At 40.4% G+C, this 24753-nt stretch overlaps 1 protein-coding gene across 6 annotated transcripts in view; it reads right to left on the reverse strand.

The window, feature by feature from the left end:
* Nucleotides 1-13238: 13238 nt before the first annotated feature.
* The window catches only part of LOC135106752 (mucin-2-like), a 41019-nt gene continuing 29504 nt past the window's right edge, over nt 13239-24753 (reverse strand). For 3 of the 6 annotated variants that reach the window (XM_064016018.1, XM_064016017.1, XM_064016019.1), the window contains 5 exons: nt 22097-22166; nt 20264-20418; nt 19697-19808; nt 19311-19419; nt 13239-14106 (listed from right to left, as the gene is read on the reverse strand). In XM_064016018.1, the coding sequence (XP_063872088.1) occupies nt 13881-14106; nt 19311-19419; nt 19697-19808; nt 20264-20418; nt 22097-22166 (672 nt within the window). In that variant the 3' untranslated portion in view covers nt 13239-13880. The remainder of the gene's footprint in view (nt 14107-19310; nt 19420-19696; nt 19809-20263; nt 20419-22096; nt 22167-24753) is intronic. The other 3 variants (XM_064016021.1, XM_064016020.1, XM_064016022.1) reach the window with 1 other exon arrangement.

Below are 24753 nucleotides of genomic sequence, written 5' to 3' on the forward strand. Positions count from 1 at the left end.
GCCAGAGTTTGATGAGAGATATGTGACAGAATGGGGTTTCAGCCGATGTCCCCCAGCAAGGGGGGGGGGGCCAACCTATGAAGATTTAGGTGTGAGAAGAAGGCTGCAGAGTTTGAGTAGCCTCATAAATGTTGGATGGGCCTTGTTCCTAATATATAAAAGGGCAAGGCATTGGAATTGTATGACAGAATTTCAGAGAAGGATTTGGAGGATTTTGATGAGTTTAAGGCTGACATTCTGAGAGCCCACGAGCTGCAATAAGAGGCTTACAGGCAGCAGTTTAGAGGGGGGTTGAAAGTGGCCTGGGGATTCTTACCTAGAGTGTGCTCACTACCTTAAGGAGATTTTTGAAAAGTGGATTACCAGTGAGCAGAGAATAGAGAATTAAGGAAAATAATAATGCAGCAATTTGTAAATATGGCCAAAAAGGAAATAGTCCCATTGCTCTGGGAAAAGATTTAAGACCTTGAAGAAGGTGGCCACATAGACTGATGATCACATCTTGTCCCACTGTCCTGTGCCTCACTGGATGAGTTTAGGTTCTAGTAGGTGATAGATCACTGGGAGGCAGCAGTAGCACCAACCCCACAGGAGTCCACCATCATAGCAGTGGGAGTGGAAGTAAGTTTGTAGAGGAGAGTCCTATTAGTAGTAAGTCTTCCTTGACCCCAGGAAGAGGATAACTGGGAACCTGAAGCATAGTACTCTCAACTATAATACCCACCTTATATGTTATTGTACCAATTCCCTGGTCATATATTTTAAATAAAAAATATAAAAGAATCAGAAAATAGATTGTGTTTATATAACTTACTGATTTATACCAAAAAGGTGACCCCCCAAAAAAAAGTACAATTAGTTACTGGCTTAAATGAAAGAGTAAATAAAGTAATGTACGAGTATAATATAACATACTGGTGTAAACTGGAAGACTGATGTACACCAAAAAGATGACCCCCAAAAAAAGTACAATTAGTTACTGGCTTACATGAAAGAGTAAATAATGTATACTTTTACTGCAACACTCTCAAGATATAAGCTAGACCAAAGAGGATCCCTATCTATTAAAGGGACGTCCCCTTAGGGCCTGCACTTACTTACTAACTATCGAAGTTAACAAATGCTTCAGATTCCGGAGTGCTTATCTGTCTCATGGTTGAGTGGATATCTGCGCAGTTCCTGTAGGCAAATTTGGGGTCTTTTTTTTTTTTTTTTTTTTTTAAGTAGGATGGACACTGGCCAAGGGCAACAAAAATCAATAATAAATAAATAGAAAAAAAAAAAGCCCACTGAGATGCCAGTGCCAGAAAAGGGTCCAAAGCAGTAGTCAAAAATTGAAGGATGTGTCTTGAAACCTCCCTCTTGAAGGAATTCAAGTCATAAGAAGGTGGAAATACAGAAGCAGGCAGGGAGTTCCAGAGTTTACCAGAGAAAGGGATGAATGATTGAGAATACTGGTTAACTCTTGCATTAGAGAGGTGGACAGAATAAAGGTGAAGAGAAAGAAGAAAGTCTTGTGCAGCAAGGGCAGAGAAGGAGGGAAGGCATACAGTTAGCAAGATCAGAAGAGGAGTTAGCATGAAAATAGTGATAGAAGACAACTAGAGATGCAACATTGCAGCAATGAGAGATAGGCTGAAGACAGTCAATATGAGGAGAGGAGATGATGAGACAAAAAGCTTTTGATTCCACCCTGTCTAGAAGAGTGGTATGAGTGGAACACCCCAGACATGTGAAGCAAACTCCATACATGGACGGGTAAGGCCCTTGTACAGAGTTAGCAGGTGGGGGGGTGAGAAAAACTGGCAGAGATGTCTCTGAACTCCTAACTTCATAGAAGCTGTTTTAGCTAGAGATGAGATGTAAAGTTTCTAGTTTAGATTATAAGTAAAGTTTAGTGCCCTCTAAGGGGTGTGATGTTCCCTTGTGGCACACGATAATTACAAATCCTATCACTGATATTCCCCTAGGGTTGGTCCTGGGTTCAATTTGGCAGACATGCACTAGTGATTGGCATTTGGCAGTGATTTCTTTGATGATGTTCTTAACATCGGAGAAAATCCTAGCGGGATTGGTAGATGTTTCTATGTCGTTGCTGCCTATCCACAAGATGGTCAAGTCATGTTGCCACTCAAGTACTCGATTTAACCGATCATCCTCAAAGAAAGTTCTAGCCTTTGCTCCAGGGGCTCTGAATATCCTAATTTGCACATTTGTTACCTCTAGATGCCGGGGAATCTGGCTATGCCCTACAAGTGCCACCTTCAACATTTACACTTATTTCCAGTCTCCACCTCTTTCGGTCAGTCGCGAAATAAATCCCACCGCTGCTCACCAGTTTAATGAAAATTTGCAATTGGGTAGTTGAGTCAAGACCTTGTAGGTGGTGGAGTTCAAGAATTGGGATATCTCGGGGTTTGGTGGGAGTGCTAGGTGCTCTGTGTAAATTAGGGATGTTAGCCAAGCGCCCAATTACCTGATTTTGTTGATTTAAGATTTGCTTTAGTTCCTCTACTTCCTGTTCTAAAGTGTTCAAGTCTTTCCCTTTACTTTCATGTTTAACTGCTCCCAGGCTCTCTCTGGTGTTATGATCCATTAAGTCCTGCCACGGGTCTAATCCACGCCTTGGGAGGCGAACATTATCAGTCATCTTTGCTCACATGGAAGTTTAACGTACTGGGTGTAGAACACAATATCTCAGGGTGATTGTTAGGTGACCTGCGATACACAGTATGCGCTCAGGTTTTCTTCTTCCAGGACAATGTGTTCTACTCCACTGCCTCTCTATTGCTACTGTGACCTTCAATAACTCTTTTGATCTTACTGATTACTTGAGCTTGGCCTCTCTCGTCCCAGTGAACACCATCCTCGCTCAGTTCTTGTACAAATTGAATATTATTAAAATGAATGTTTGGGGTCTTCAGGGCTCTCTTTACTCTATTATTGATTCCTACTTGGAATTTCTTATATTTCTCCTAATCCAGTGATAGGTTTTGTAATTATCGTGTGCCACAAGGGAACATCACACCCCCTTAGAGGGCATTAAACTGGTGGCAGCGGTGGGATTATCTGGGATTTGTTTGGGCTGGTTTAAGACCTTACCATTATAGAATTAATTTTATCGTATTAAGGGCTCCCCATTCTCTGGGATTAGGTGAAAAATTCGCCTCTATAACCTGGCCAAGCAGGAGAAATTACGTTTATTCACGGGGTAAATTTGTTATAGAAGTGGTCAACACAATGACGCTGAGGGGGGGGGGGAAAAGCAAGGACAAAAGGACACTGAGGAGAGGAGGGGAAGGGGAGGGGTTAGTCACATGGTACTGAGATTCTGGTCACCCCCGCACACTACATGGGCCCTAGCCTAGGAAAAAAAGTAGAAATATACATAATTAATTTCTCAGCACTACAAAAGGACAGACCAAAGATGTTCAGTGTAGAAGAGGGGGACAGTTGTGTGTCATTGAAGAAGAGGGGATTGTTGTCTGGAAGGTTGTGTCTAGTTGATAGATGGAGGAATTGAGTTTTCAAGGCACTGAACAATACCAAGTTTGCTCTGCCCCAATCAGAAATTTTAGAAAGATCAGAAGTCAGGTGTTCTGTGGCTTCCCTGCATGAAATGTTTACTTCCTCAGGTGTTGGATGTCTATGAAAGCATATGGAAAATTGCAGGGTGGTATCATCAGCGTAGGAGTGGATAGGACAAGAAGTTTGGTTTAGAAGGTCATTGATAAATAATAAGAGAGTGGGTAACAGGACAGAACCCTGAGGAACACCACTGTTAATAGATTTAGGAGAACAGTGACCGTCTACCACAGCAGCAATAGAATGGTGAGAAAGGAAACTTGAGATGAAGTTACAGAGAGAAGGAGAGAAGCCGTAGGAGGGTAGTTTGGAAATCAAAGCTTTGTGCCAGAATCTATCAAAAGCTTTTGATATATCCAAGGCAACAGCAAAAGTTTCACCAAAATCTTTAAAAGAGGATGACCAAGACTCAGTGAGGAAAGCCAGAAGATCACCAGTAGAGCGGCCTTGACGGAACCCATAATGGGGATCAGATAGAAGGTTGTGAAGTGATAGATGTTTAAGAATCTTCCTGTTGAGGATAGATTCAAAAACTTTAGATAGGCAGGAAATTAAAGCAATAGGATGGTAGTTTGAGGTATTAGAATGGCCACCCTATTTAGGAACAGGCTGAATGTAGGCAAACTTCCAGCAAGAAGTTGAAAGGTAGATGTTGAAAGATAGAATTGAAAGAGTCTGACTAGGCAAGGTGCAAGCACAGAGGCACAGTTTCGGAGAACAATAGTAGCGACACCATCAGGTCCATAAGCCTTCCGAGGGTTTAGGCAAGTGAGGGCATGGAAAACATCATTGAGAAGAATTTTAATAGGTAGCATGAAGTAGTCAGAGGGTGGAGGAGAGGGAGGAACAAGCCCTGAATTGTCCAAGGTAGAGTTTTTAGCAAAGGTTTGAGTGAAGAGTTCATCTTAAGAGATAGATGTGATAGCAGTGGCGCAGTATGCAGGTAGGACCCCATTCTGTTGTGCCTGGGATGTTGGGGATCACTGCTGAGGCCAGGGGGACTTTCATCTTGGCTGGAAAGGTGGGAGTTCCTCCCTTGTGGGGTGTACCAGAGGTGGAGAGCAAGCTGCTCCCCTGCTGAGACCAGACACTGTGGGTAATAGTTCATGTAGTAGACTACAGTTGAAGGCATGCCTGATGAGGATTTTGCCTCTCAGGGACATGTTAAGGAAGTAGAGGGTCAGGAGGAGTTTAAGGTTGGGTGCACATTAAGACATAGGCAGCACAGGCAATGTTGCACAGAGCAGGGTAGAAAACTCCATCTCACTGGTTTAAATGTAAGCATGCAGGTTGACACACAGAGCAGCACAGCATAGGTGCATACCTATGTTGGCCTGCGCTACACAACTGTTAGATTGCAGTTTTCTGTACACATGTGGCATAGCGTAGCAACACCTTAAAAACACAACCAGTTTTTCTCTGCTCCTGATTGTTTTTTGGGCATTATATCCTTCAGAGGATAGGCCATTTTATACCATACTGAGCACATCTTCAAATTTAATCTTGGCAAAATCTGAAAGAGTTCCTGTATCTTCTAGCAGACAACTCATAAGTCAAAGCAAATTCATCTCTTCCATGTATCCACTCTTCCACATAGACTTATTTCTTTCACCAATGTCACACAACAGGATTACTTTCTCAAACTCATTTTTAAGTAATCTTTTGTGACAGCCATGATCACAGTACCGCAAAGGATGACAGATTGCTTCTCAATGTGTGCACCACAACTATGTTACCCTGTGTTCTACTGCCCTACCCTGCCTTTTTCTATCCTGCTCTGTGCTGCCCTGTGTCTCAATGTCCACCTGGCCTAAGGTGAGTATAGCTGGTGGAGAGAGGAGGTCAGAGAAAAGTTGCTCCAGTATGTAATGCCATTTGAGTATTGGGAGGCACTGGTACTGTTGGTAAATGTGAGTCCATTGGTTGGACATTTGGGTGTTGGGAAGACTGGAGAGATTGTGATAGAATTTTGGGTGGCCCGGTGTGGCTGTAGGTTTTAAGTATTGCCACATCTGTCAGGTGTTGGGCAGGCCTGACCACCACCTGTCTGTAGTCCCTCTCCAACTGGTTCCAGTTATTGTTTTTCCCTCTTGTCACATGTATTTAGTGAGAGTGGGCTTTCAAGCCCTTCTACTTTAGCTGTGGAAGAGGCATTTTTAGTTTCTTTTTGGGATGCAACATGGAGGCTCCAAAGAGCAAACCAGACTGTATTGTAATCATGATCTTGGCCCTTTAGTGTTTTTGAGTTTCTGTATCTGCAGGTAGGCTAAAGGTACCATTTTGATATATTGGGGGAATTGATGATTGTTGATTGTTTGCCAAAAAAATTCTGCAAGTGTGCTTCCAAAAATTTTCCCTTATAAGTGGAGTGTTACAAGGGGTAAGTTCTTATGACGGGCTGTAAGAAATGTGGGGGGAAGACTGAATGAGTCATAGCATAATGGGTGTGTGGGTCAAATTTACTGTAAATTCTTCCACACCAATTGAAGTTAATTTTTACTTAATTTCTCCCCCTTCCCTTTCTGCAGTGAGTTAAAACCAATATCCAAAAAGAAGAAAAGTCATAGCCCAATGTGAACAAACAAAATCCCAGCTAGCCCCTAAGATATCAATGCAGTGATTTGCTTAAGACTGAGTGTTTTCTGAGAGAAACAGTCTGAGAAGCATGCGATATGCCCCTCCTCTTGCCACATGACCAGCATAGCATGTGTGCACTTTGTCACATTGTTTCCCAGGCAGTTGGCAAGTCACATTCAGATGGGAAAGATGTTCTGTTGAGAGACCTGGTATATTCAGATAATTTTACCTTTATAATCCATACAAGTAGTTGGCTGAGGGGGTTTGGTACTTTACAGTTTGATATCTTGCACTGGCCATCTATGAATGCTCAGAATACCGCCCTCAGGTCTCTGAGTTTCTTTTGAGAGACAACCACCTATCAGTTTTTGTCTGTCTACGCTCTGATGTTTGCTTAATTGTTATGTACAAGTCAAGTTAACTCTCTTGTCTAGTGTTTATTTAAATGCAACTGATCTTGTCGTCGTTGCATGTTTTGTTGTGGTCAGAGGATGAATCGTTGTTTGTGTTTCATGTTCAGCAGTCTCCTTCTCTCCAACCTGTCAATTTTAAGGAGACAAGTTGTCTTTTGAGAGATTTGAGACGAGGTTAACTCGGACTGGCATGCTGTAATATTCTGTTAGTGTGGGTGGTTGTTACTGTAGGCCATTGCTCCCAGAATATTAAAGCCTTATTGTGTGGCATCAGTTTTTGTCTGTTTCACCCTAGCATGTGTCTGTTTAAGTCCCTTTCAGCACTTAGGATAAGTCTAGAATTATATATTTTTTTTCTGCATGCAAGGCAGGGGTGAGGCTGTAGCTATTATGTATGATGCACAAGTGACCTGTTTTTTGCCTTCCATTGGCCTACAAGTGTAGTCTTGGAAAGGTGACCCAACAGTGAGTGGCAGCTGTGAGTGGGGCAGTATTCTGGTTGTAACAATGTATGTGGCCAGCTGGGCACTCATGGAAAAGTGGGATCCCAAGCTGCCTGAACCTGCTTCTGGCAGTGTGAGTTGCCAGTTTTGCATTTCTGTTAAAGTGTTACCACTCTGGGCAAGTGAGCTCTCTCTCTCTCTCTCTCTCTCTCTCTCTCTCTCTCTCTCTCTCTCTCTCTCTCTCTCTCTCTCCTAGTGGGAACTGCCTTGTCATGGTGGGGGTTTGCATGTCCCTCTGAACTGGCAAATGAGGCTAGAGAGGCCTTCAGCCCCTGCTCTGCCTTACTTAGGGGGGGAGAGAACTACCAGTGGTAGCAAGGTCACCATGAGGTACCAGACCAAATAGTTCTCAGAGTCAAGCTGCCAGTACAGGCTAACAGTGCCACCTACCAGAGGAGCCCCCATTTGAGATCATCTTGTGTTGGATGGTTGGGTGTCTGGGCTGGGATGCATCAAAGGAAGAGGTCATAGCTCTGTTGTGGACAAACTTTCAAATCATGAGGGGCCTCTTTTCAAGATGAGTGGCCCTGTTCATGACAGCCAGCACTCCCCTCTTAATCCCAGTAGGTGGTTTCCCTTGGCCATTTCATATTTGTACTTTCCTTATGGGTACACAAAAATTAATTTGGTCCTTGATGGATGGTGGACCAGGCCCTTGAGACATCACTCTCTGGTCGGGATGGTGATGTTATACAAGTGTAGGCTGGAGTTTGTACTCCCTCTGCCATTGCTTTTCATGCTGAAAGATCCCATGGATCAGCTGTTCAGTCTTTTCTTGATACTCTTATTTTCATTAATGTATATGCATCATTATCTTACCATGCTTTCCACTCTGCACTCGAGCCTTTCAGAACAACTGTACATATCCGTCTCAAGTATGACACTGTTTTTCTAATTGGTGCTATGTGACATTTACATCTGGCATGGCTGCCAAAGCTGCTCTTGAGGCAATAAATTCTCTGCATCTTGGAGACAACTTAATTGTTGAGATCATTTGATAAAGCAATGTACTTAACAGTGAGAATGATTATTGTCAGAATATCTTTGATGTTGCTGAAGAATGTGCTCCCAAAGTTCACCAAGACCCTACACCTTACTGGTTTGTGGCATATTATAGGAAAGGTCAAGGTAACTTTATTTACACTGCTAAGTATCTAGAAAAGATATTGGAGTGCTCCTTACAAATAATAAAAAATTAGTTATAGTAAAAGTGTGCTGATATGAACTAAAGATTTAATGCAAGCCATGATTTCAGTATCAGTCCATAAACACTTAATTTAAAATTTAACAGAATTCTTAAATATTGAACAAATGACCTAACTCTAGGACAATTAGTCCCATCAATGACAATATTTTATGTTGAATGCCACTCTTGTTTTAGCTATCTATTTATCTGTGTGTGTGTGTGTGTGTGTGTGTGTGTGTGTGTGTGTGTGTGTGTGTGTGTGTGTGTGTGTCATTCACTAACAGTTGTCTGCTGGTCACCCAGCTAGCCGTTCCCTTACAGAAAGAGCTCAGAGTTCATACAGACCAGTTCAGTCACTGCTCTGACCTTGACTCACACCCTACTCCTGAATGCAAATCAGAACCTTGTTCCTTTTACTGCAGGGAATCTCACCTGTTGCATTCTCGACACTGCAAGAGGACATTCTTGAGCAGGACATTCTTCAATCAGCCTGGTAATGCCAGGCAGGAACTTCTTTTTGACCAATGGTGGTTGGGCAAAGACATACACCTACTCCTTCCACTCTAGTCCTTTCTCCTCTACAGCTGATACAGTTGAAGCCCCTCCCTGCCTTTCTTAGCCATCGATTGTTTCCTCCCGCTCCTGCGGAAATGCTGCTTCTTCCATTGCTCTTCATAACAAATTCTCTATATTGTCAGTGGCTACAGACAAACCCTCCATTGCATCATCTTCAGCAAAGCCTCCACTGCAGCTTCAGAAAAGCCCTCCCCTATATCTTCATCAAAGCCCTCCATTCATCTTCAGTAAAGTCCTCCACTGCATCTTCAGTAAAGATTCCTCATACAAGAGTTTATATTGCAGAGGTCCATGCCCCCATGGATTCTCAACCACAAACACCTCCCAAGGTTTTTAAACTTCAACAGACATACAAAGAAACCTCCCATAGTTTCTTCTCAGTCCCACCAGAAATGTTCCTGAGGACCTGCTGAGTCCCTTGACTCAATGGGTGTTCCCGCTAAAAAGATTCCTTTAAGAGCATCAGATGTTCCTGAACCAGACATCAATAATCAGAGTAATTTGTCTACATCTGATATGGATGTGGAGGGTTTCCCTGCATGTCTGGACAATACAACTTTCTCCAGGAGTGATACCAATGCATCTGACACGAGGAATCTTTCTCTTTTGCTCTCTTCAGGAGTTTCAGATTCATGTATAGGTTCCTATCCCTGCATAAAGTACACAATCTCTGGTTTTTGCTTCCACAAGTGACGCAGGAGTGGATAAGCCTTGCCAACCAAGTAAAGTTGGAAAAAGGACTTCTCTCAGGGGCTTCCCAGAAAACCCACTCACAACAAGGCTGTTCATGATCCTTCAGTGGAATTGTCATGGTTTGTGTGTCCCATGAGAGGAGCTGAATCTCCCATCACATTTCTTTCTAGTGTGTGTGTATGTCTCCAAGAGACAATGATGGAAGACTCGGCTTGTCCCACTCCTTCTGGATACTGTGCATTTTATTTTGATTGGGCAAGGCCGCCATTGTGGCACTACAATTCTGGTCCACAAGGACATACCTTACATTAATCTTCAACTGCAAACTCCACTACAAGCTGTTGCAGTCAAAATCTTGTAAACAGGTGTATATCTTCAGCCTGGTGTTCCTCTTGAGAGGTGTGATCTTAACTGTCTCATGCAGGATCTACCCTCCCTGTTTCTTTTACTAGGAAATTTTAATTGTTGCCACCTGCTTTGCGGTGACAGCACAATCAACCCCAGGAGTGTTTTACTCGCTTTTATAGAAGAGAAGCTGGGGATACAATACATTTTCATGGTCAAACTGGTAGTTTTACAGCCATTGATATTCCTTTCAGTTTTCCTAATGCTCTTTTAGATTTTGATCAACAGGTTTTGTGATTTATATGGCAGTGATGACTTTCCTATAATATTAGAATCCACAAAGTCTTAGCCAAGGTTTCATATTCCCTGGTGGCATCTAGACAAGGCTGATTGACAGCATTTTATGAAACTCACTTTACCTAATTGTTCATTGACTGACTTTGATACCTCTGATGAAGCTGCAACATATTTCATTGACACATAACAATCTGTTGCTCTACAATCCATTCCTAGGACATCTGACCATCTCCACAAACATTCGGTCCATTGGTGGAACAATGATTGCTCTAATGCAGTGAGGGTGAAGTGTGCTGCCTTCTCTTGTCGCTTGCCAACATTGTGGCTCAGGTTCAGTGGGTTTTAAAGAATGCAGTGAATGTCTTGGAAAAACTGTTTCCTTGATTACAGCTCAGACCCCCACTTACACAAGTATGGAAGAGAGTTTGCAAGATTTCTGATAAGTTTTTGCCTCCTACCCCTCTTGTAGTGTCTCATGCTATGCTAGTGAGACAGTGGCTGATCCCAAGGTGGTTGCTCACATATTTGCAGATCACTGCAAGTGTTTCCAGGAAAGATTCCAATTTGCCTTTGACACACCATCATCATTATATGGAATCAGGTGGAATAAACTTTGCTTCCAATTGTGGTGAATCTTATAGTGTCCCTTTTCTGTCTTGGAGTGAAAGATGGCTCTATCACAGTGGTGATTTGTCACAGGGCCTTGATGACCTCCCATGTGCATTTTTATGCCACATGCAGGTAGAGTTTATTCCTTTTTATTAGACTTTTTTTTTCTTTATTTGGAATACCAGAGATATTCCCTTTTCTTGGTGGTGTTGCTATAGTTATCCCCATTCCAAAGCCTGGAAAATATTATCAGTTGGTGACCAATTATCTACCAATTTCCTTAACATCTTGCATTTTGAGAGGAAGAGGACAGAGAGGAAGTTGCAGTTAATTAATAGTCAATACTTAAAAAAAATAATAGGATTTATCAGTGGGCTGCAACGTGGCAATTTCATTTCTCGGCTTTGAAAACTGTGGCCATACATTTTAGCAGAATTCATGGTATTCACCCTAACCCATACTTGTATTTGTATGGTAGAAAAATCTCTTGTGTGGAGGAAACATGTTTCCTGGGACTTATATTTGACAACCACCTGATTTAAGTACCTCTACCTTCGTTTCATTAAGACACCTTGTATGCCAGCGCTGTCACTTCAATCCTAAGAGTTTTGACACATACCTCTTGGGGTGCTGACAGACAGACTGACAGACTTGCACTGAAATCTTATTCTCTCCAAGTTGGAGCATGGTTGTGAGGTTTATTCTTCTGTTACTGAGGCTCGGCTTCGTGTGCTGGACACGGCACCAAGCTGGTGCGTTCCGCTCATCCCCAATCTCTAGCTTACTGGTGGATGTTGGTTTCCTTCCATTGGACTTGCGTCGCCAGTGCTTATTGTTAAGGTGCTGGTATTGAGTCCAACTTCTTCCTGAGTCAATTTCTTGTGAGGCAGTGCCTCGCGATTCAAGTTCTCAACTGGTCTCATGCAAGTTTCCCTAAACTTTTCTGTTTCAGGGTTGCATCTGCTGTGATGGTATTAAAGGTACCCTCTTGTTTTCTTGTTTCTGTCTGAATTTTCATTACTCCTAACTTTCTAAAAGCTTGGGAAAAAAAAAAAAATCTCTAAACATGCCATTGCGAGCGTACCTCTAACTTGTATATAGCACAACGGTCAGTGACAGTTCTATATCCTATACCTTTCTTGTGGTTGGTAACTGACGTAGTGATGGTCAGACTCCGGGTCGCCTCAACGTACACACGTAAACTGTCCGTCCTTCCATTAGCGAGAACTGATGGCCAGTTTTTCAATGAAAATTTCGGTTCATCAGATTTAATTTTCTGCCAGCCTTTCATTTAAAATGCTCTCATACACGCTTAAACTGACATGAAAAAAGCGGTTAAATCCGGTTTCGTCAGTCGGACTTTCAGTTAAACAGCGTGTGTGGCATGCCTAAGGCATTTTCTTCAAAATACCTATCATGCGCCCTAGAAATTAAACCATTCTACCAAGGAGTTTGCATTATGATGAACGTCCAAGAACATTTCCTTTGAGCAAGGAATTGTTATAGTGATGGATGATATAACATGTCTGATAACAGTGGAAATGCACCAGCAAAATTGACAAATTACTTGAATGCTTGAATAAAGATTTCGGCGCTCAAATCTTTTACGACTTCAAAATGCGTGGTCCTCGTCTAGGCACAGGTAAACAGAAATACATGCACATTCTCATGGTAAGCAGAATCTCCATAATAACTATTACCCAGCATGTTTCACTTTCCTAACCTCGAATTAACCTAATTATTTGACCTTGTTTGATGGAAGTTCTGGGTTCTTGAAAGGCCTACTTTTACATCTATAGTATCATGTAAGACTTAATGCCTGGCTCCCTTGAAGTATCCAAAGCTGCCTCCTCATAATAGGCTACAGTATCAGCTATACCTCCATGTAGGGAATATTTTATGAGTTTTCTCCACATAGTTTTTTTTTTTTTTTTTTTGAAATTGTGGTATTCTGGAAAGAGTATAAGATGGAAAATGTAATTAAATGGGTTAGTATTTTGAACTTGCCCACGGCACTGAATTATGATTTTTTTTTTTTATCAATGCAGATACCTAAAGATTTAATGTTTATTAGAAGAGAGAGAGAGAGAGAGAGAGAGAGAGAGAGAGAGAGAGAGAGAGAGAGAGAGAGAGAGAGAATCTTGGCTAAGCCCTAGCTGATGTTCTTAAAATACTTGCTTTTGAATGGTTCTGACCCAGAATCTTAATGGATCAGACTTTTAATTAATAAATATAAGCTAGTAAAAAAGAAAAAAAAAAGTTCCTAATAGGGATCGAGGATAAAAAATTGAACTAAGACCATTCATTATCTTCTGACAAGTCTGATTAAGTATAAACATTTTGATCTGGCTAGTTATAATTATTTACTATCAGGTGGGATTTTTAACCATAACCCTATGGTAATGTTTGTTCTTGAAGTCTCCAGGACCAGGACCAGGACCTTTGAAATAAAGGTGGAACATGATTTTTATCTTGGTTACACGGTTAGTTACATACAGATTTCAGTATCGGTCCATAAACACTTAATTTAAAATTTGATAGAATTCTTAAATATTGAACAAATGACCTAATTCTAGGACACTTAGTCACATCAGGGACAATATTTTATGTCGAATGCCACTCTTGTTTCAGCTATCTATTCATGTGTGTGTGTGTGTGTGGGTGTGTGTGTGTCCTTCACCAACGGTCTTCTGCTGGTTACCCAGCTAGCCACTGCCTAACGGAAAGAGCTTAGAGTTCATAGGGACCGATCTTTTGGTAGGATTGAGACCACTCACACACCATACCTGGACAGCGAGGCCACAACCTACTTGCTGTTAGGTCAACAGGGGCTTAACATTACCATCTAACAGTTTGTCTTTCATAAAACGAGTTGGCTACTAGTTTAGGAATCAGAACATAATAATTTAAGTTCGTAAGACTATTTACTTTGAAGAAAAAACAGAGCCTAAAATTAGGAAATTGTCATTATTATTTTTATTATGTATAATTTACTTATTTTTTTTTAATTAAGTTTATTTTTCGCTCATATTTTGAGCTATAATGACACCATTAAGGATGGCTGATAACACAGTTGCAGACAACTGCTCATAATATTTAATGTGCTTGTTGCTTTTTCTCTCCAGGCATAACACACAAAGGACTCTTCTTGTTGAAGCAGTTTTCATCGGTGAGGTAGAAGTAATGCTGGTAGGTGGAGGCAACACAATGGTGGGTTGATAATGTTGCTGGGGCCTGCTGGTAGTGGTAACACGCTCCGTCATTGGCTGGTTGTGTGCGGTTGAGGTAAGGTATGGGGCGAGTTGAACATTCTTCGTTAAATCTGTGTCGAAATGGTAATAATGGTTGTAGTAAGTTAACTGCTGCTACTACTATTACTACATCTAGTACTACTACTACTACTACTACTACTACTACTACTACTACTACTACTACTACTACTACTACTACTACTACTACTACTACTAATGCTACTGCTACTTCTACTACTACTACTACTACTACTACTACTACTACTACTACTACTACTACTACTACTACTACTACTACTAGTTTTACTGCTAATGCGAGTATTACAACTGGTAGATCATATTATTACAGGAACAACAACAGTAAGCAATAATACGATGAATGAAACATATTGGCTATTCTTAACCAGCTATAAACCTATGGTTCTCAAACTAATTTGCAAAAAAGACCGCTCTTTTTTTTTTTTTTCCTCACCTTGGAGCTGGCATTCACGCAATTCCCACCCCTGTCTTGCCACTTTAATGTGTTTATATAAACTTACATGAATTTTGACAATTTATATGCTAACACTGTTAAGGATTTTTCTTTTTTTTTTTACATGTATGAAAACAAGTTGAAAATAATACGAGCCCAAGGCATTTCAATAAACATTTTTTTTTCTTGGAGTAATTTTATTATGTACTTTTAAATAATGATTCTTTGGGAGATGGTTTTACGCACCCCTGTATCGTTTTCACGCCCCAACTTGTGCGGGAAGCCCTAGTTGAAAATCATTTGTTGAAGTTAAATCTAATTAGCTGGCCTAGTGAGTCAGTCGATCTGATTCTGAGCAATATTTTTCTGTCAAGTTTATATTTACTGGCAAGTTTTGTGTTACGAGTTGACTATGTTACAATGAAAATTAGTGATTCAGTCTTATAAAAGCGACCTCCTCACTTATACAGGCTGATACCTGTCCATTGTTGTAATTCATTCAGCCTTATTCGTTCAAGTTGAAAAAAAAAATTTCCTTAAGTTTATCAGGATTCGTGAGACTTGATGTGTATAATTCGCAAAGTTACAGTGAAGAAAGTATATTAGGTCCATATATTCGTTTGTCTCTGCATTATATATATATATATATATATATATATATATATATATATATATATATATATATATATATATATATATATATATATATATATATATATATATATATATATATATATATATATATATATATATATATATATATATATATATATATATATATACCCAAAATTCAGGAACTTCACAGTTGCCACTATTTTTTTTTTTTTTTTATGCAGGAGGGACACTGACCAAGGGCAACAAAAATCCAATAGAAAAAAAAGTCCAGTCTCAGAAAAGGGTCCAAAGCAGTAGTCAAAATTTGATGGATAAGTGTCTCGAAACCTCCCTCTTGAAGGAATTCAAGTCATAGGAAGGTGGAAATACAGAAGCAGGCAGGGAGTTCCAGAGTTTACCAGAGAAAGGGATGAATGATTGAGAATACCGGTTAACGCTTGCATTAGAGAGGTGGACAGAAAAGGGGTGAGAGAAGGAAGAGTCTTGTGCAGCGAGGCCGCGTGAGGAGGGGAGGCATGTAGTTAGCAAGATCAGAAGAGCAGTTAGCATGAAAATAGCGGTAGAAGACAGCTAGAAATAAAACATTGTGGCGATGAGAGAGAGGCTGAAGACAGTCACTTAGATGAGAGGAGTTGATGAGACGAAAAGCTTTTGATTCCACCCTGTCTAGAAGAGCGGTATGTGAAGCATACTCCATACATGGACGGATAAGGCCCTTGTGCAGAGTTAGCAGCTGGGGGGATGAGAAAAACTGGCGGAGACGTCTCAGAACGCCTAAGTTCATGGAAGCTGTTTTGGCTGGAGATGAGATGTGAAGCTTGCCAGTTCAAATTATAAGTAAAGGACAAACCGAGGAGGCTCAGTGTAGAAGAGGGGGACAGTTGAGTGTCATTGAAGAAGAGGGGATAGTTGTCTGGAAGGCTGTGAAAAGTTGGTAGATAAAGAAATTGAGTTTTTGAGGCACTGAACAATGCCAAGTTTGCTCTGCCCCAGTCAGAAATTTTAGAAAGATCAGAAGTCAGGCGTTCTGTGGCTTCCCTGCGTGAAATGTTTACTTCTTGGAGTGTTAGACGTCTATAAAAAGACGTGGAAAAGTGCAGGGTGGTATTATCAGCGTTGGAGTGGATAGGACAAGAAGTTTGGTTTAGAAGGTAATTGATGAATAATAAGAAGAGAGTGGGTGACAGGACAGAACCCTGAGGAACACCACTGTTAATAGATTTAGGAGAAGAAGTGGCCGTCTACCACAGCAGCAATAGAACGGTGAGAAAGGAAACTTGAGATGAAGTTACAGAGAAATGGATAGAAGCCGTATGAGGGTAGTATGTAAATCAAAGCTTTGTGCCAGAATCTCTCAAAAGCTTTTGATATATCCAAGGCAACACCAAAAGTTTCATTAAAATCTGTATAAGAGGATGACTAAGACTCAGTAAGGAAAACCAGATCACCAGTAGAGTGGCCTTGACGGAACTCATAATGGCGATCAGATAGAAGGTTGTGAAGTGATAGATGTTTAAGAATCTTTCTGTTGAGGATAAATCCAAAAACTTTAGATAGGCAGGAAATTAAAGCAATAGGACGGTAGTTTGAGGGATTAGAATGGTCACCCTTTTTAGGAACAGGCTGAATGTAAGCAAACTTCCAGCAAGAAGGAAAGGTAGATGTTAACAGACAGAGTTGAAAGAGTTTGACTAGGCAAGGTGCAAGCACGGAGGAACAGTTTCGGAGAACAATAGGAGGGACCCCATCAGGTCCATAAGCCTTCCGAGGGTTTAGGCCAGCGAGGGCATGGAAAACATTATTGCGAAGAATTTTAATAGCTAGCATAAAGTAGTCAGAGGGTGAAGGAGAGGGAGGAATAAACCCTGAATCGTCCAAGGTGGAGTTTTTAGCAAAGGTTTGAGCGAAGATTTCAGCTTTAGAGATAGATGTGACACAAGCGGTGCCATCTGATTGAAATAAAGGAGGGAAAGAAGAAGAAGCAAAGTTATTAGAAATATCTTTGGCTAGATGTCAGAAATCACGAGGGGAGTTAGATCTTGAAAGATTTTGACACTTTCTATCAATAAAGGAGTTTTTAGCTAGTTGGAGAACAGACTTAGCATGGTTCCAGGCAGAAATATAAAGTGCATGAGATTCTGGTGATGGAAGACTTAAGTACCTTTTGTGGGCCACCTCTCTATCATGTATAGCACGAAAACAAGCAGTGCTAAACCAAGGTTTGGAAGGTTTAGATCGAGAAAAGAGTGAGGAATGTACGCCTCCATGCCAGACACTATCACCTCTTTTAAGCGCTCGGCACACCAAGACGGGTCTCTGACACGGAAGCAGTAGTCATTCCAAGGAAAATTAACAAAATAACTCCTCAACAGCTAGCAGAGACAAAATGCCAGAGCCACCTTCGCTTAGGGGGATCATGAGGAAGGATTGGAGCAATAGGACAAGATGCAGATATGAGATCGTGATCGGAGGAGCCCAATGGAGAAGAGAGGGTGACAGCAAAAGCAGGATTAGAGGTCAGGAAAAGGTCAAGAATGTTGGGCATATCTCCAAGACGGTCAGGAATACGAGTAGGGTGTTGCAACAATTGCTCTAGGTCGTGAAGGCTAGTTCACTAGGATGGTCAGTGAAGGGAGAGGAAAGCCAAACCTGGTGGTTAACACTGAAGTCTCCAAGAATGGAGATCTCTGCAAAAAGGGATGAGAGTCAGGATGTGCTCCACTTTGGAAGTTAAGTAGTCAAATAATTTGTTATAGTCAGAGGAGTCTAGTGTGGGCATAAGCATGACGAATCCATCCCTTTCCTGGTCATCCCAAACTATCAAAACTGAGATCACCACTCAATCTAAACCTCCGAACAAGAAAAAATATAACAAAAGTGAAACAAACTCCTTCTTGCTAAGAAAGAATCGCAAACCATGTATTAGGAGAGCACAGCTAAGACAAAGGGCACACACCTATGAGGCATGTAATATTCTGTGAGCTAACTCCCACCAGAAACAAGCCACTCACGCCCACAGAAAATTATATCCTCCTGCATGTGAATAGTCTACCTACAGTCTCCTAGAGGACTCCAGAAAGCTACACATTGAGTTGTGAAATCTTCTGGTTTCAGAGCTCCTAGCAGCAAGCTCTGGACACCAGTCGTATTTAACGGCACAACACTAATGGAACAAGTACACACCAACCAGCAGGGCCTGAATTAGTCAGAGAACCACTCCTAGGCTTCCAACAAGATAAAATTACTAGGACGCAATGATGGAGAGGATAAGACTTGCGGTCCACCACAATTATTTAACTGATACAGCACTCAGCTAAGCCCGTGACTGGTGTTTATCCTACTTAGCACAGCAGGGGCATACTGCTGTTAATACTCAGACGATAATTATTAATAATGACCTAAATACATCCCCCCGACCCTCATGCAAGTGCTCCATCACTTCAGCAAGCTACATACATCCTGTTTTTTCAATCTCTATGGCCTAAGAGTGGGAACGCTAGTGAGGATCGGGTCTCACTTTGCTGCGAAAGGGGGTGGGAGAGAGCGGGGAGAGGATGGAGAGGGGCTGAAGCCAGCCCACTCGGAACTCCATTTTCACTATATTTACTACTATAAGAACATTTCTTTATAAAAAAAAAAAAAAAATAGCATGGGTATATCAGAGGGGCTTGCTGAAAACTGACTAGGTTATCGGGGAGGACAACTTTTCTGTTATAATATTATCATGCACCGAAATCAACTTAAGGGGGCAAAATGAAATGAGTAAAATTAATAGGGGAAGAAGACTAGGTATGCACGTGGGTTTTTTAAGTAAATTGGGGGATGCAGGTAGGCATTTATCGCACCTCAGGCATCTTCTCTCTCTCTCTCTCTCTCTCTCTCTCTCTCTCTCTCTCTCTCTCTCTCTCTCTCTCTCTCTCTCTCTCTCTCTGTATTCATTTCTTTCTTTCTTCTTGTTCTTTCTCTCTATGGTACCACTCATAATATATATATATATATATATATATATATATATATATATATATATATATATATATATATATATATATATATATATATATATACACACACACACACACACACACACACACACACACACACACACACACACACACACACACACACACACACACACACATAATTCCAAACACTATGCGAAAAATTGTAATTTCTACTAATATTACTCACCTGACCGCCCAGAAGGGGGAACCCATTGCGAGTGATGTGTCATCCACCCACATCCATCCTGCTGTTTCGTTGACATACCGCCCGCCAATCCAAAAGTCTGCAGTCACTCCTGAAGAAAGAGAATGAAAATTCAGGATAGTTGAAAAAATAAAGTCATTCCTTAACAAGAACAAGATGATAGAGAGAAGAAAAGTCTGCTTTGATGAAGTAATTGATCTCTAAAGGTTAAGTGAAACTTATGGAGAGAGAGAGAGAGAGAGAGAGAGAGAGAGAGAGAGAGAGAGAGAGAGAGAGAGAGAGAGAGAGAGAGAGAGAGAGAGAGAGAGAGAGAGAGATGAAAAACGGGAGTAAAAATGATTAGAATGACTGAGGGAAAAGAAACTCACCGTTGACAGCAAGGTGTTGGACAAGGGTAGTGAAGGAAGTCAGGTCTTTTCCAAGGGTGAATAGATCTCCACCAATAGCACGACAGAACGCGCGGGACTCAAGCCATGTCATCTGTGCAAGTGAAAAGAAACTTCGTAACTCTCTCTCTCTCTCTCTCTCTCTCTCTCTCTCTCTCTCTCTCTCTCTCTCTCTCTCTCTCTTACATTAAATGACACTGAATAGCACTAAGAAAAAAGTTTCCCTAACGTATTTAAGAGATTCTGTACGAGTTTCATGGTGCTGGGAAATACTTTCGTGTAGTAAGTCATGAAAGGGACTGCAGATAAAAGCTAAAGCCTATTTAGGCAAGCCTTTTGGAGCAATTTGATATTGTTAATTGATATTTTACCATTCCCTCTTTTTATAGTATATGTTATTACTAATGGATTGAGTGATTATCCTACTAAATTGCTTTCTTTGGTATTTTTTTAATTCTCTCTCTCTCTCTCTCTCTCTCTCTCTCTCTCTCTCTCTCTCTCTCTCTCTCTCTCTCTCTCTCTCTCTCTCTCTCTCCCTCTGCAACTCACGTTGCCAATAAAGAAAACAGAGAGACACAGGTTCCCGACACGAGTATACAGTTGTGGGCAGTCAGGATGGCTGATGGTGTGAGTTAATTTCTTCTCGAAATCGTCGCTCCACATCTCCTCCATAACATGCAGGGGCAAGTGCGTGGTGGGTGCCGCTGTGTGAGCAGAAAATAGGACGTTAGAGGATTTTCGTCCTGAAATCCATCTGTCTTCGATTTAGTCTTCCTGAGATTTGCCTATTACTTTTTCTCTCTTCGATTGTATAGAGATATCCACGATAGCTTTAATTTTAATCTGGTTTACAACTAAATGAGGTAACATGGTCTCACATTTATCTTAAACCACACAGCAGAAGTGCTAAAAAATCTCCATGTTCGGATAAGCTGCCTTTGAGATTTTGATCTTGACATGTTTAATATTCAAACATCAAATTGTGAATGTAATATTTAAATGTTATAAGGAGGAATAGAAGTGTGAAATGGGATATCATCGGTATAAAAGAGGCTATAAAAACTAGGGACTAATTCTTATAATTAAAGTGCGGTCACTTTTTTTCTTTGTATTGTTACATACGGCAAAGACGCAAGAAACAAGACCATATAGACTTTCTGGATAATGAAGATTTAGCAGAAAGTGTCGGTTTTAATAGTGTAAATGAAAGAGTAGCAGGTTTAGGAATCAAATCAAACCAAAGATATGCCGTATTCAGTTCTGAACGTTGGTGCAGAGATGGTAGCACCAGGATCAAGAGATTAATTTTTGACCTCGGATAGCGCCATCCTTCCTCTGAGCCACGGCATATGGAGTATTGTGGCCAACTAGTGGACGAGGTAAATGAAATGCAAAGAATGTAAATGGAAGGCTAAGATACTCCTAAATATCATCATTAAAAGTTGGTAGGAAATACTCCGCGACGTTTCTAGATATTGAAAAGGTAATTGGACCTAAACGACACTACTAGGAAAGCACCGAGGGAGAAACATTATGAGTATTATGAACAGAAGAAAGGGGTTCACTGACTTCTGTGTTGTTATTGACTGAAGAGGATTTCAAGATGTCCCCAAGCAGATTGTTGCAATGGGGTTCGGGGAAGGACGCACGTTTAAATTCTGATCGTGATAGATTTGACAGAGGAATCGTAACAAAATAGGATTATGGGTTATAGGGAAGTCTGAATAGACTGTGAGTGACCACAGTAACTTCTTGCAACATTCTGCGAGAAGTAAGAGATGAACATACCCATACAGTACAGTGTGTGAGCGTTAAGGATAAATGACAGTAAAATTACTGGTTAAATATGAGTGTTGTCTTTGTTGTAAATTTAGCTGAGACCGTTTCTGTTCCCTCCTCTGAGGGTGGTCTTCGAATTAGAACAGGTGTCCGTTCTTATTTTATTCACATTAGTGCAAAATACTTTCATCCCTTACAAGAGCAAACTCCGGGCCTCTCTGCTTGTTTCTGTTTTTCTTACAACTTAATTCACTTCACGAGAGAAGTATTAACACACTTCCAAAGAAAATGGCTAACCCGTTTTTACTCCTTAGTCAACCTTTGTAAGTCAAGTTATTGTTTAGCAGACGAACGTCGGTGGTGACGATGGAGCAAAGTAGTGGTGGAGGTTCGTAAGTATCCATCAAGAAATTAATCAGGCAATAAAACATCTGAATGTTATTTATGAAAATTAGGAGCAAATTCTGTATTTAGCTCCATCTGTCATTTGAAGTCTTCTGCAATAGTCGATATACGTAATAATAATTTTTCTCTTTATCGCTATTGTCACCCAACCAATAACAAAGCTACATTGCCAAAAACTGAAATCAATAATGAGCTCACCGGTGGTGCTGGGCGTGGTGGTAGGTAACTCTAAGGTGTACAAAGGCTGAATCTTGCCGTTCCTCAGCATCTGTGACGGAGAATACAATGCAATAAACGATTTTTCACTAAAATAACATAAGAACATAAGAACATAAGAAATAAGGGAAGCTGCAAGAAGCGACCAGGCTTACACGTGGCAGTCCCTGTATGAAACACTCCTACCTATTTCCACCTATCATCCCCATCCATAAACTTGTCTAATCTTCTCTTAAAGCTCTCTAGTGTCCTAGCACTAACTACATGATTACTGAGTCCGTTCCACTCATCTACCACTCTATTCGAGAACCAATTTTTTCCTATCTCCTTCCTAAACCTAAATTTTTCAAGCTTGAACCCGTTATTTCTTGTTCTACCCTGGTTGCTGATCCTAAGAATTTTGCTTACATCTCCCTTGTTATAACCCTTATACCACTTAAAGACCTCTATCAGGTCCCCTCTTAACCTACGTCTCTCTAGAGAATGTAAATTTAACCGCTTCAGCCTCGCTTCGTAAGGAATACTCCTCATCCCCTGTATCCTTTTAGTCATTCTCCTCTGTACTGATTCTAATAGACCTATATCTTTCCTGTAATGTGGGGACCAGAACTGCACAGCGTAGTCTAGATGAGGTCTGACCAGCGCCAAGTATAACTTTAATATTACCTCCGGCCTTCTACTTTTAACACTCCTAAAAATGAATCCTAGTACCCTATTTGCCTTGTTTCTGGCTTCTATGCATTGTTTCCCTAGACGGAGTTCAGAGCTAACTATAACTCCTAAATCTTTCTCGTACCCTGTACCTACCAGAGTTTGGGTGTTTAATGTGTACCTATTGTGTGGGTTTCCTCTACCTACGCTAAGCACTTTGCATTTATTGATATTAAATTGCATTTGCCATCTATCCGTCCATTCATTCATTCTATCTAAGTCTGTCTGCAAGGCGATGGCATCCGCTTCTGACCTAATTAATCTACCTATCTTTGTGTCATCCGCAAATTTACTAACATCGCTATTAATTCCACTATCCAAGTCATTGATATATATTAGAAATAATAATGGCCCTAATACTGATCCCTGTGGCACCCCACTAATGACATGACCCCACTCGGATTTCGAGCCGTTTATTAGCACTCTCTGTCGCCTGTTACCAAGCCATGACCCTATCCAACCTAACACCTTCCCATCTATCCCGTGCGCCCTAACCTTTCTCAGGAGCCTTTGATGGGGCACCTTGTCGAATGCTTTACTAAAGTCCAGATATAAGATATCATAACTATCACCATTATCTACTGCCTCGTACACCTTACTGTAAAAACTTAACAAGTTTGTCAGGCAAGACTTCCCCTTCGTGAAGCCATGCTGTGACTGATTTATCAAGTTATGTTTGTCTAAATGTTCCCTAATGTTCCTGGCTATTATTGACTCTAACATTTTACCTACAACTGAAGTTAAGCTGACCGGTCTATAATTAGACGCTAAAGTTTTATCCCCTTTCTTAAAGATGGGTACTACATTAGCCTGCCTCCACATTTCTGGTACCTCACCCGACTCCAGTGATTTCCTAAAGACAGAAACTAACGGCTCACTAATAATCTTTTTACATTCCTTCAGTACTCTGGGATATATTTCATCAGGTCCTGGTGACTTGAACTTTTTTAGCCTATCTATCTCCTGCTCCACTATCTCCCTAGTTATGGAAATATCCGTCAGCTTCTCATACTCATCTGCTCTAAACACCTGTTCACTATCTGGCATATCCTGCATGTTTTCCTGAGTGAAGACAGTTAAAAAATAATAATTCAGAAGTTTACTAATCTCCTCCCCAGAACTAACCAGCTCCCCATCTGCTGCCTTTAATGGACCTACAGTATCCTTATTTTTCGTCCTGTATACCTGATAAAATCCCTTGGGGTCCGTCTTCGCCTGGCTGGCTACCTTTAATTCATAATTTTCCTTAGCTTTATTTTTAATAAATAAATAAATAAATAATAATAATGATAATAATAATAATAATAATAATAATAATAATAATAATAATAATAATAATAATAATAATAATAATAATAACAAATAATTAATCAAATATTGCTTTTCAAGTAGATAAGTCAATGTGATGATGATGATAGTATCAGAAATAATAATAATAACAACAACAACAACAACAACAACAACAACAACAATAATAATAATAATAATAACAACAACAACAGCAGTATCACCTCCACCATCACCACCACCAATACTACTACTACTACTACTACTACTACTACTACTAATAATAAATCAATAGATAATTAATTAAATATTGCTTTTTAAGTAGATAAGTCAAACAGTGTGATGATGATGATAGTATCAGAAATAATAATAATAATAACAATAACAATAATAATAATAATAATAATAATAATAATAATAATAATAATAATAATAATAATAGTAATAACAACAATAACAAGAACAACAACAACAACAGTATCACCACCACCACCACCACCACCACCACCAACAGCAGCAGCAACAACAACAACAACAAGTGATAATGATGATGATAATAATAATAATAATAATAATAATAATAATAATAATAATATGTACATGTGCTGTAATAATTTCAATGTTTACCATGAGTTTTGGTT

Source organism: Scylla paramamosain, chromosome 14 (genome assembly GCF_035594125.1).
Source record: "Scylla paramamosain isolate STU-SP2022 chromosome 14, ASM3559412v1, whole genome shotgun sequence".
NCBI lineage: Eukaryota > Metazoa > Arthropoda > Malacostraca > Decapoda > Portunidae > Scylla > Scylla paramamosain.